This window comes from Symphodus melops, assembly GCF_947650265.1.
Source record: "Symphodus melops genome assembly, chromosome: 4".
NCBI classification, from domain to species: domain Eukaryota; kingdom Metazoa; phylum Chordata; class Actinopteri; order Labriformes; family Labridae; genus Symphodus; species Symphodus melops.
In genome coordinates this window covers 12,231,073-12,244,207 of record NC_136694.1, presented here as the reverse complement: position 1 = coordinate 12,244,207, position 13,135 = coordinate 12,231,073, and the positions used below count along the sequence as shown (strand labels likewise).

At 35.7% G+C, this 13,135-nt stretch overlaps 1 protein-coding gene across 2 annotated transcripts; it reads right to left on the bottom strand.

Annotated features, from left to right (window-relative positions):
* Positions 1–217: 217 nt before the first annotated feature.
* LOC306822620 (uncharacterized protein) lies at positions 218–12,598 on the bottom strand. Of its 2 annotated transcripts, none has more exons than XM_079341737.1 (7): positions 7,988–8,038; positions 2,529–7,885; positions 2,071–2,397; positions 1,882–1,983; positions 1,695–1,799; positions 1,472–1,511; positions 218–843 (listed from the first exon to the last, which is right to left on the bottom strand). In XM_079341737.1, the coding sequence occupies exons 2-7, from the start codon at positions 2,575–2,577 to the stop codon at positions 792–794; spliced, it is 675 nt and encodes a 224-aa protein (XP_079197863.1). In that variant the 5' UTR covers positions 2,578–7,885; positions 7,988–8,038; the 3' UTR covers positions 218–791. The 2 variants fall into 2 exon arrangements, with proteins under 2 accessions (XP_079197863.1, XP_079197864.1); XM_079341738.1 differs by lacking the exons at positions 218–843; positions 1,472–1,511; positions 1,695–1,799; positions 1,882–1,983; positions 2,071–2,397 and adding exons at positions 8,160–8,193; positions 8,697–8,786; positions 8,992–9,078; positions 9,874–10,248; positions 11,274–12,598 and having other exon boundaries at positions 6,925–7,885.
* Positions 12,599–13,135: the final 537 nt, after the last annotated feature.

The following is a 13,135-nucleotide window of genomic DNA, read 5'->3' as shown; positions in this document are numbered from 1 at the left end:
TACGATAGTGTGATTTGTGTTTCTATTTTTTTTTTAAATTAAATAAAAGTGAAAGAATTCCAAATTCTATGTCCAACTTAAAGAAACCCACAAGTGTTAGTTATTACTTTTCAAATATGTTGTTGCAGTGAATAATAATTTAGATTTAATGTTTGATATGGCTCAAATCAAAAAATACAATTCCATTTAAGATCTCAAGTAACTTTGGAGCCCAACATCATTTAATCACATTTATTGAGAGCAAACAGTTACAAATATAAAATGAAATAATTCAAGCGAAAGGCAAGTGAACTATTTGCTTAAATTACAAAAAAGAAAATTAGAAAAGTAGATCAAAAATCATCAGGAAATTATTTATGATCAAGTAAACAGTCTGATGCATTGAATTCGTATTTATCTTTATTATGAATAAAATATATGCTAAACTAAAAACTGTTAAAATTGTCAAGAAGGAACTTGGATCAGAATACTGTCATGGAAATTTTTCAGTCCCTCTGCAGTTTCTATTACTATTAGCATTTTCGATGCTTGAATGAACGGACACTTTCACTAAAAGAGTTCAATTGGAATATAGCGGCACAGATTTATCAGCCATCACAATAAAGCAAACAAACAGTTCAACTGGAAGTTGACAAACTGTTTTGAAATGATTCCATGTGTCTACTTCCTTCTGTCTCAAGCATATAAAAGCCTTTGAAGACGGCAGCAAACGTTTTAAATTCGGCAACAAATGAAAAACACTAGAACACTTCCAGTGTGAAGGAAAAGTCTGTGAAACGGCATCATTCACACTATATCTGTCTGCTGGTCTTCATTTGTTTTCCAGGAGGCATCGCCCTTGGTCTATAAGATATAGAGGGTATATACAGAGTTATTGTTAATGTAATAATCAACAGCTAATTTACATGTTGAGCATCCAGTACAATACAATACAAAAGGAAAATAAAAAAGGAAACAGGGCTGTAGCCACGATTGATGAACTGAGGTCTTGCTGTTCGTTTGAATGTATGTATTTTTTTTCTTGTTGCAACAAATGAGGATATTTATTCTACAATTTAATAATATGTGGTAATAACTAAACAGGCGGATTGATTTTTTTCTTTTATTTTTTACATAAATTTGACATCATCAGATGCAATAAAACTAAAGAAGAAGCAATAAAAAAAAAAGCATCAATAAAAAATAATTCTATCATTCTCTTTTAGCATTATCTGTCCAGTGGCATGGGAAGTCTTTGGAACCACAATGAGTGGTAAATCAGTAAAACCTCACTAAACAATTTCCTTAGAACAATCTAACAAAAATAAATTTGTTACCTAGTACTCATTTCAGAAAAACTGTACAGAATCATTTGCTTGAACTAACTGTCACATTTGAATTTCAAACCAATCCTTAGTTCATACACACAATAAGGCACAGTGACAAAAACATATATAAGATCAAACGAAAGAAAGAAAAACACAATTCTTACTTTCTTTTATAATGATGCGGGCAATGCCGTGTCCTTGTCTCTTTAAAAAGACAAAAAAATGGTGTCAAAAATTTGGCAAAGTAACACATTTTAATTTAAGACAAGGAAAAACTACCTGTTAAATAATTTGCTGAAAAACTTGAGTCAATGTCACAACAATTTGGGATGTACCAGTAACTATTAATGTAGTTCTTTTAAGGGTAAAGCTGTGGAAATGACTTACTCTTGCAGTACAAAGTGGTGATGATTAGGAGGAGAAGAAGAAGGCCACAGCTGCCAACAAGTGGACCCAATATGATGGGAGAGCAAAGCATCAGAGGACTTGTTCCTGAAAAATGTGTTTGGTCACTACCTTTTTCTCCTCACTGTAAATATAAAGGTGATACGAACCAATCATTTGATTTAGTTACCTTTCTCTGTTTGGTAGTTACAGACGCATGGCGCGGCAGTCGTGCATGGAGTTGTTTTGGTGTCTTCCAGGGGTGCTTTAGTTGAGACTTTGACTTGTTCTTCTTTTTAAGAAAGAATAAAGGTGTGAGGGGAAGTGTGACATAAAATAAATATTCAATCATTATGCCAAATGATTTAACAATACTCACCTCCGACCAGTTGAGTTACTGAGCCAAACATCAATTCATGACCTTTCTGACAGGCACAGACGTAAATACCACCGTCCCGAGCTTTGTTGAATGATTTCAATGTGAGGGTATAGCTTTTGCTCTTTTCGTGACTGAAGATGGAGGAGAGGGAGGCAGGTGATGACTTCATCTCACCAACTAAGTTATAAGATGCAATAAATTCCATAGCAGGTGTGTCCAGCACTCGGAACCAGACGAAAGTGGAGCTGAAACCCTGAACTCCACATTTGATTTGAACTGACTCCTTCTCTTTTATCACTCTTTTGTCAACAGCTCCCGTAGCAATATCTGAAAGATGTGGTAAAATGGGAGCAGCAATATCATTCACAACCCAGAAGCACAACTTAGAAACAAATCATGAAATTACACTTCAGCATGGTCATAAAAGGACGTATCAGTAAAATGTAGGCCCGACTTACTCGGAATAAACATCAGGATCACCACAATCTGTATCCAGTTTTGGTCCATTATAATCCTGCTGACGTTTTTAGCTGTTAAATTTGTGAAACTTTGTGATGTTTGTTCGAGTCTGTTGGGTGATCGTTTAGTGCGATATCAAACCCCGCCCTAGCCGTAAACTTCTTCACTGCTATATCAAATGAGATCATTGCAGCAAAGTGTTGCAGAGACCTCCTGCAGCACAGTCGTGGTCTGTGAGGTGTTTGAAGTGGAGCCCACCCCACATATATACCTATTGTTGAAGCATCTGACAGCCCAATTTCATTTAACATATACTGACACAGAAACGCAGCCGTGCAGAATCTGTAGCTGCGAAGGAAGTGTAGAAACTACACAGAGTACATGAGATAATATAACTTTATTGTCACTGTACAAGTACAATGAAATATGGTTGGAGCAAGCCTGTAGATTCCTAATCTAAAAAAAAAGAAAAGAATACAAATATACAAAGTTGTAAAAATGTACAAATAAGAATGTGGATAATAATGCAAAATATCAGACAGTATGCAAAATTATATACACAAACTTGAAAATGCTAAATTGCACTTAGTTGTGGGTATTTGCAGAGTGTCAGTGTTTGGTGGAGGGGGGATGGAGCTTCTATCGTGCAGAGAGTCAGTGGAAGTTGTGGTGTTGTTTTAAGGCGCTGTGGTAGAAGCTGTTCCGGAGCCTGACCATTCACTGTGACCTATCACCTATCACTTGTCGCTTTGGCTCATGAAACTCAGAAACAGTATGCCTGATTTATACAAAATCAAAATAGCATTACATGTATGAAATAGAGAAAACAAATATCACTGCTAGGTGGCAGCAAAAGTTGGACTTGAAGCTCTGCGATTGATGAGCGGAAATTCAATACACCCAAGATCACAAGTCTGATGAAGAACAACAGCTGAAACTCCGAATTTGTGGAGAACTATGACTTGGTTGATTTTACTTTAACATAATTTCATTAACTGACTACCTTATAATTAGCTGTTGTCAGACAACTTCAAATGTTTTGGCAGATTGCTTATGGCCCATTTACAGTTGTACTTGACAGGCAAATGAAATGCTCGCGCAACAGAGACTTAATAAGTTAAATCAAGGGACATAGATTATACCAGCTATAATATAGCATTATGTCACCTGTCTCTGCATGTGAAAGCTCAACTGTTTTATGAAAGTGAAACTGTGAGGGTAACAGCTTATATGTTACAGCTAGCAGTGGTCTTATTTCCTGCACAGTGATGGAAAGTAAGCACACCGATTTAGTTATGGGCAGCAAGCGCTGACATTTTACTCTCTAGTGGGTGATTATTGGTTCCAGTGGTGGGAGGAAAGAAACAAAGAATCAAGAGGAGTAGCAGAGGTGTCATATACCTGTACTTCAATACAAATGTTTTTTTTTCTCCTGTCACATATTTAGCCAGAATTCAGACATATGACTGACAGGATTTTTTAAATAAAGGTTTCCATAAATTACTGTAATTACATTTAATTCAAAATGAAACCCTAACGGAAACCAGATTTTGGTTGAATTTGTTTTGAGCGAGCTGGGGATTCTGTCGTTTTAGAAGGAAGCCACAGTCAAAGCGTTCTCAGTTAGCCCACTTCACCTTCCATTGCTCTGTTTCAGAGTGTAGTCATTTTCAAACACACCTGCATAGGCTTCCCTATTAGTCACACTGGGGGTCTCCAACCCGAAACTTGCATTGGTGTGTGTGTGTGAGTGTGCTTTGTACATGAAGTGGGTGCCCAGGGAAAGCCAGTGAGAAAGAGAGCACCCTTTTCGGTATTTTGAAATTGATATGAATCATTTGAGAGATCTTTACATTCGGAAATAGCAGCAACATCTGAACCAGTAAATGAACATTATAAGTTTATTTTCTTTATCACTTCAGTCGGCAAATCAATCTCGGCTTTTTTTCTCTGTATTGGCAGTTCTAGGCATTATGGGATATGATGTTGTGAAACAAAAATGAAGAGCAACAGGAGGAGTAAGTAGAAATTGAGAGTTTTTAAAAGATTCGGATACAAACTTTTCTTTTTAGCTTATAATTAGATCATTAAACATGTCTATTGCTATATGTTTTATATTATGCTTATTGTGACATGGAATTGGCAAACAAAGTCATGTGTTAGGGAAAAAGTAATTCACCAATCTATCCTATGTTAATGTACACAATACTCATCATAGGCTCTCTGACCAGCCTGTCTCTTTGATATCTAAATTAGAGAGTGTATGACAGATATGACCTTAATGTATATTTACTGCCTATATTTATTGATTTTGGCTCAGACAAAGGAACAAATGTGCGGAAATATTTCAAGTACTTTGCTTGCAGGATTTCACCAAACAGCCGAGAGTCATAGTTACCTACAGTCACATAGTCACCTTTACATCACTGTAAAGCAAATGCCTTTAATTTTGTATTGAGGTGCAATATAAATAAAGCTTCATTGATTGTAAACAATCACTCTATGCCCTTATTCTGTATTGTATTACAGAAAATACAAATACCAATGCTTAGTTTAATGGAAAATCATACCATAATGTTGTGTCTGCCACATGTTGTTCTTGTTTGCATTTCAAGTATATTTCTCAGAGAATAACAGAATTATATTCATTTGATACGGTGACAGAAGTGAAAGTGGCAAGACATTAATTTTAATATAACTACGTAAACAGTGTTTATTTCATTGTTTCAATTTATTAAATTAAATTTGACTAAAACAGTAATTACACAATTGTATCGTGTTTTAGATTTATCAGAAAAAAGTGCAACATGTGGCAGTCATAAATGATCTACAGAGCTTACTTCTATAATTGTCTATCTTTGTGTTCTCAGTATAAACGTTTCTATTTTTTTGTGATGAAACTGTAACTGTGTGTTAATGTTTCTTTAAAGAATTTATTGTCTATTGTCTTTTGTTCTATGAGGCTTTCGTTTCGATGTTCGGCTGGGTCAGGTATTAGTATTTTTGTTGACACTCACTCACATTAGGTTTTGTATTTGTTTAGAAACAGTAGGTTTAGGGGTGCTGTTTGTTTGTTGTTCGATTTGGTTAGTTAGTGTAGTTAGGTTTTATTTTCATTTATTTCACTACTTAGATTTAGTATGTAAAACATTTATTTAGAAATCTTCTGTTTTATTTTGTTTTGGATTTGAACAGCACTTGTTGGCCCTTTCAGTTTGCCTAACTTTTTACGTTTCACAATTCTGTTATAATAAATAACTTTTATTTACCAAAAACGTCTGGTTTTATGTTGCTTCTCTTTCCCTCCACGAGCCGGGTCGTAACAGACCAATTGGACAATTGGTAACGGGATAATCTGATGTTTTGCATATTGTATTATGTGTTTTTATTTATTCATTATATTGTCTGCAGCAAGTTTTTGCCTATATCCAAGACAAATTTCTCCCCAAAGAGACAAACAAAGACACCTTGACTTTGACATCTCATGTATCTATCACTTCAAACGGTTCTCATTTAGGAACATAGAATTTATTGTTTCCTTACACAACAGAAAATGCAGTTTATAATTTACTTCGCCCAAGTGCCCTACAACAGCAATAGAAACAATTCTGTGCATAAATTTGACAATGTGCAGTTTTCTTTTCTTGCCTGTTCTGTGTCAAAGTGTTTCTTTGTTCTTGTTCATGTGAGGGCCAACTGTATGAAATGTCTTTGTCCAACCGTGAGTGGAGCTCAGTTTCAAAAGTGGAAGTTGAAAGTAATCTTTGTCTTGTTGCTTCATTGTCTGTTCATGTTGAACACATATGTAACGTTTTTTTAAAGGAGATTGTTAAATAAGCACTTATTTCAGGTTTTCTGATTCTTACTTTTTTAATATCAATTAACCTGTGTTGTGTTCAAAGATGCCATAAAATGAATTTACTTATCTGAGTTCTTGTTCATTAGTTATGTCCTTGTAAACTCCATTGTATAATGTCATGCATCAATAACAATAAAACAGCTTCCAACACGAATATTCTTTTTAGTATAATTTTTTCAGAATTTCTTTTTTTAACTGTAATTTCATTTCAAACTAACATATTTCTTTCACTCCTTGTGTTCCTCTGCGAGTGCTTGTGGTTCGGTCTGTGGTATATTTGTGGTCTTTTTGTTTTAGAGACTAGATGAAGCACTCAAAGTTAAGTTAAGTGATAGCATCTTAGTGAACATGGCTCTGTCTCTCTTCTCCCAACAGAACACAGGAAAGAGTCGCTCGCACTTGTTAAGACCTGAACAACCACTAACCGAGTCGCTTCTTTACCATCCTCATCACACAGGTGTTCATGTGAGAGCGAGAAAGAGAGACAGACAGGGAGCAAGAGATACACAACTATCTATGAAAGGTGTTACATCCTGTCATTTGAAAATATAAATATTTATTACATATATTGTTGGCACATTATCCGAGGCTGTTCAACAGAAAGTGAATGTGATGCAAAGGGGCACATCAAAAGTTCCATGAAGAACTTCAACTAACACATTCAACTTCCGCAAAGCGCAATAGTGACAATGGATGTAAAACGCCCACTTCCAAACCTCTCTTTTCTTTCCCACACATGCAAAAACTTTATAAACAACACAAAACATATGTTTAAACATGAAAATCTTCACTGTAACTGGACACAATCCACACCTTTAATTGGATAAACCTACAGTGATTTCAAAGTTTCAACCATGTTTTGCTATCTCAAAAGTATCCTTGGTTAAGGAGTCAACCCCTATGCAACAATAATTTAAAGGGGATTTCAGACTTCTTGATTCTCTACTGTATGTACCATGAACACTGTGAAGCTGTTATAAATTCATCTGTAACCGGCTGATTTGAATCATAAATTCAATTAAAAGGTTTGCCACTTAAAAAGAATGAAATAAAGACAATTTTATTGACATAAAAAAACATGCTCACAAAAAAAAACATTTTTAAAAGAGCTATTTTCATCAAGATGGATGGAAAAAGACAACCATGTAGACAAATAAATACACAGCAGGGCCAAAAGCAAATTGAATAACACTCTAAACTCAAAGCGATATATCAGAAAACAGTCCTATGAAAGCTGATGTCATCGTGATAATGATTATTGATGATTGGAAACAAGATGAAAAGTTAAACGTACACAGAAATGAAGCTGATGGAGTTCAAAGACTGTCTTGCAAGAAATGTAACATACGTTAAAAATATCCCAACATGTTACTTAGTTGTTTCTGTTCAGAATCATAAACTCTTCTTCGACAGAGAACATTTCACTGTAAATACTGACACGTTGTCTTCATGGTTTTCGTGCCCCGCTGAATGACGGCTCAAGAGAAGAACTGTCCCCTGCAAACACAAAGGCAATGTTGGATTAATCACATATTGCAACATGTTTACAGTCATCAGTTTATATACAGGTATGTAAAAAATCATGAATGAAGTACATACTGGCGTCAAACACAAGTTGAATATGCCGTGCTTTGGGTCATCTACCTTTTCCTTAATGTAAAAAAAAGATTGATGAATCAAAATATAACAGTACATATAATTGTACAAGAAAAAATGGGGTTGAAAGACAAAGATCACAGCTATTTTAACCATTTTGCTGTTATCTACTTACTTCACAAAGTGGTGCCGACATTTTTTGGGTAGCCCTGTACAAGTGAGAATGAAACAAACAAAACAAACACCTCAGAGATACTCAACATGCATATTTTATACATTACAAAATAGTTTCGCAAATACATTCGTGCATCACCTGGTACAATTTTAGAATAAACACAAGAAACTTGTGCCCTAATGAAAAGATAAGTGTTGAGTAAGACCCTTCTGATAAGTAACATACCCCACCAACAGTATTGCAACCTTAAACATAGACTCTGTACATGCAAGCTCCAGGTCGGGACAATGCCGATTCAATCCTAACCTACCAAGTGGCCTCTGATGGCCCCATGACCAAGCAATAAGACCAGATGGACAGCTAGAGCACAACATCAACAGTGTTATCAAGCAGGCACCTCTCTACAGTGGTGTTTTGGTCAAGTTGGGCCTACGACACCTCTGAAAGGCTCAACAGTTAGCTCTGTGTGCTTTAAAATGATGCTTTCTTAGCATGAATTCACATCATTTGGCGTGTATAAACTGAAGAACTACTCACGGCTGAAGTAGTACATTACGCAGATGAGGGTTAGAGCTAGGGTTGCAATAATTCCAACCAATGGCCACAGAATCAGGGAGCCGCAGCCATCTGAAACAAACAGAATATATGTATATAATTAAGGATAATAAAGGATACATATTTTATACCCCATTACATTTGACAAAAATGACTTACACATCATGACAAGTATGTCATTTTCTTATTTATAATCAGCAACATAAAATACTAATTATGCACTCCCAACAATGTGGGCAAATAAGTGCCCTTTTCCTTTCGGGAAAAAATCCCTTACCCTGTGAAGAATTCCCCTCAGAGCAGTGACACGCTGAGCTGACTGTTGGTTTGGGCTTTGTCTTCTCAGGTACAGTCGGAGGGTTTACTGTCAGATAAAGACGGACCAAACAAACATTTAAACCAGTGATGACAGAGCAGCTGTTAGATATTGAATAAAGCCTTGATATGTAATAATTACACCTGTAGGAGAAACCAGCTCTTTATTTTGTTCTTCTGTTTCCATCTTCATCCATTATTCTTACCATGATCCATCCTGCGACTTCTCTCCAAAATTACATCATGCATAGTGCCTGACAGTAGTGGCTCAGTAGTGTATTGGGATCAAGGGTTTTTTTTAGCTCAATGACAAGAATTTATCCATCTAAAGTAATATTTATGTTGCACTGCCACATCTATTCATCTTTAAACAAAACAACAACAGCTCTCAATGTGTTCATGGCTTCCAATGTTGTATGGAATTGAGTAACTCTATGTGGCAGAAGCAACAAGTTTAGAAGGACCAATCATGAACTGCAGAGTTTCACAAGTTTAACCTGGGACAAAGGTAGAAAAACAGAGTTCTGTGTGATGCCCGTAGCATTTCTTATTGATCTATGTATGGTACAAGGGACGTAAGTTAAAGTCTGAACTTAAGCTGGGGACGCCCTCATAAGGTATTTATATTTTGCATTACATTGCGTTATCTAATGTCTAATTTTTAGTGCACAAATGATAGATTCATGATATATTTTATACCACTATAGATGTAAATGCTGATTTACTTTGACATTTTCTAATCTGTATTTAACCGCCTGTCACTTTTTTGTTTCTATAACTTTGACAGCGATTAGCAATTAATTCATTTTTTTAAACTGCTGCAAAGTAAGTTGAGCATACAAACCTCCAGGCAGGAGAAGAACGCCAGACTTCCAAATGTCCGTGTTTTTTTTCCTGTCCTTCAGAACACACGAATAAAACCCTGAGTCCTCCATGGTTATGTTGATGATGCGGAGCGTAAAGGACATACTGCTTTTCTTGCTTATCTTGAACCGTTCTGCATCCACACCGTCACCGTGGCTAACACGGTTGGCGGAGTTGCATTGGCCAATGAACTGAACTTTCTGATGGTTGGGATTACTGTGGAACCAGTAGACAAAGTCACAGTTGACACCAGTGCAGTCACAGTCAATAGCCTCTATGCTGAGGTTTTTAGGGTAACGAACTTCAACGCTTTCTTGTTGCAGGATCAGGCTTGGATCTTGGGGTTGACCTCCAACTAGAAAAAGAGATATTTTGTGAGACTTCAACAGGCACCGAACATTGACTCCCAGTTAAGAGTGTATGGCCATTCAAACCTTTTGACACCACATAAAAATTCACGACAACATTCAAATTCACTCTGCCGCAATTAAGGCAGAAGAAACATGCTTGGCGATTTGATATTTATTCAAAGCAACAAATATTGTAAAAGGTGTTTCAAGAATGGAAATTAAATCCACTATGAACTACATCCTTTATGCATGTTTGAAACTCTGCAGAGTTGGAATTTCGCAACTACTATGCAGTGTGATGTTGCAAGGATTTATAAAAGTATAGGTATAGCTATACTGGTCGCTGTTGCATCACTAGTCTTATGAAATATGTAATGGTAAGAGGACCTTTAAAGTGTTCCAGTGGAAAAAAGGTTCTGGATCAGTGTTACGGGGGTAAAGTAGACATTTCGTTCTTCAAAACATGTACCGTACTCAATTCTCTCATTGTCTGTCAAAACCTAAATTATAAATTCTTATCTAGTAAACTGCACTATACATAAATACTATTCATTTCTCACTTTTAGAGCTTTTGTAAAAATTGCAAATAACAAATAAAATAAAAAACTGTCCCTCATCTATACCTGTGAGCACAAAAAAGTTGTGCATTAAGTCTTACAACGTATCTTCACTGTACCTTTAATTAAGATTTGTGTTATTACATGACAGTGTCAAGACCTTATAACAATTTAAACATATAATTCTGACAAATAAAGACATAGGTACTTGGATGGCAGTTTGACTGTTGAAGATGTAATAGTAATAATGTACCAAAGGTTTCTAGGTTGTGTCTCCTCTGTAGGACTATCGAGAATAAATATTGTCGTTCTGCAACTCTGGTTTGGCTGTTTAATTACAATCATAATTTTCATTATACATCAACGTTCAGTGTGAGTTCACAAAAACTTTTCCCCTGCTACAGGCCTCTGACTGACTTACAATGGTTATTATGTCACTAAATAACTTCAACAGAGAAATGTAATAGTCTTACCTGAAGTGGACAAGGATCCTATCAACAACATCCATGGCAATGTCAGCGGGATCATTGTGTCTGGTAGCCAGTGTGCATGTGTACGAGTGTTTGTATCTTGACTGGTGGCAAAGGGACAGTGCTGATACTTTCTTTTCCTGCTATCTATCTGTCAGAGATGATGGGAGGATCTGAGCTGACAGGGCCCTGAGTCGTCAGGGTAACACCCCAGTGAGACGTACAAAGGACCTATCAGCGTGGGCCTACAAGAGCAAAATGATTTCTAAATAACACACTCTCCATCACACATTTCTAAAAAAGTAAGAGGTATTTGAAATGTATGTAAAATAGACCTATTTAAAAGGATATCATCTAAAATGTGAAAAATGCAAATAAAAAAATGCTTATCTTACACAATCACTTTAAAATGATACACACCAATTAAAAACTGTTACATGAGAAAGATACATAGCGTTCAGTGATCATGACTTACAGTTAAGTTCAAGTTGACATGATACCTCTTATCAAGCAACAAAACAATTTATATACAGAGCAGAAGTTTGCAGTGCTGTGGTCTCTGCCCAGGTGCATGACCTAGAGCTCAGCGGAGTCCCACATGTCACGTTTTTTTGATTTACTACAGAGCACATCAAGCATAAACGCTAGGTATTAACTGTAGTCTTGCAATATCAACAATACAAATTCTAACCAACAATGACCAATAATGCTGGAGGTTATCTATTTATTTGTGTGTACAGTTACCTGCATTGTTTGTTTTACCTTTATCAGTTCATAAAATGTTTAAATACACACAACAGGAAAAGATTCTGTGTATGAGAAACTGCCAAAGCTTTTCTGCAACAAAAATCATGATAATTATACATACACTGAATTCAGCAAATAAATTCCAGGGGAAAAAGGATCAATTTTTCACCCGAAGATCCTACAATCTCAATGTTTTCGTTTGTTTACTTCACACACAAACATTATGACGGATGAGATGGGGATTTTTTAAATACATAAAACATAAGAGTTGGTAAGTGGTCGATTTAAAACTTTATTCCAATATAATATAAACTTTAATTGGCAATTAGATACCTGTGTTAATGAAAGATATGTTCAGGTTTAAAATACAATACTACTTTATGTCTTGTCTGTTCATAAAAAGAACATCTGTCCCTTGATTATTTCCATTAGGCTGGACAAAATGAAAGTCACTTAGTGATGGCAGTTGTAATGTGACATGTAGACACAAGGCTCGGACACACGTAGCTCCATTGAATGAACTCACTTTGGAAAACATCAAGGCAAATGTGTTACTTCAAGTATAAGTTAAATCGCCATTATTCCAATGAATGTACAGGATATGATATTTTATTGTATGTTTCATTTAATGCATGTTCTCACACTTGCAAGCTAAAATATTGAAACATTTTCTCAAAAAAGTGAAAAAACACAATTTCCACAACGGTCATTTTCTGTCATTTTCTTAGCCTCTGTTATTTTTTCTCTTTTCTTTTTTTAATATCAAATAAAACTGCAATAACATCTATCACAATGCAATAACAACACTTATTCCACTGAGGTATTTGTCCATCAATTGATAAATCATCGTATCATAAACAGACCTAGTATTAAAGGGCCAAAGTCTTTTACAAGAGCTTAAAGAGACGGATTAAGCTTTAGCTTTTGGTCGATGCTTATGTACATTATATCACATTAGAGGTAATAGGTTTAATTGATTGGATAACGTTGATGCATCCATTAATATAACTGATCATTCAATGCTCTGATCAACACCACCACTCAAAGTTCACTTTAAACATGAACACTTAATTCCTGACTGGTGTCTGTGGATTGTTTTTACTTGATGCAGATAAGAG

Bases quoted from the DNA above. Each gene is read 5' to 3' on its own strand.
- LOC306822620 (XM_079341737.1), bottom strand. From the start codon at position 2,577: ATGGACCAAAACTGGATACAGATTGTGGTGATCCTGATGTTTATTCCG. The intron at 1,512-1,694 runs GTAAGTCATTTC...GTCTTTTTAAAG, and splicing joins CACCACTTTGTACTGCAAGA to AGACAAGGACACGGCATTGC. The intron at 844-1,471 runs GTAAGAATTGTG...TATATCTTATAG, and splicing joins CCGCATCATTATAAAAGAAA to ACCAAGGGCGATGCCTCCTG.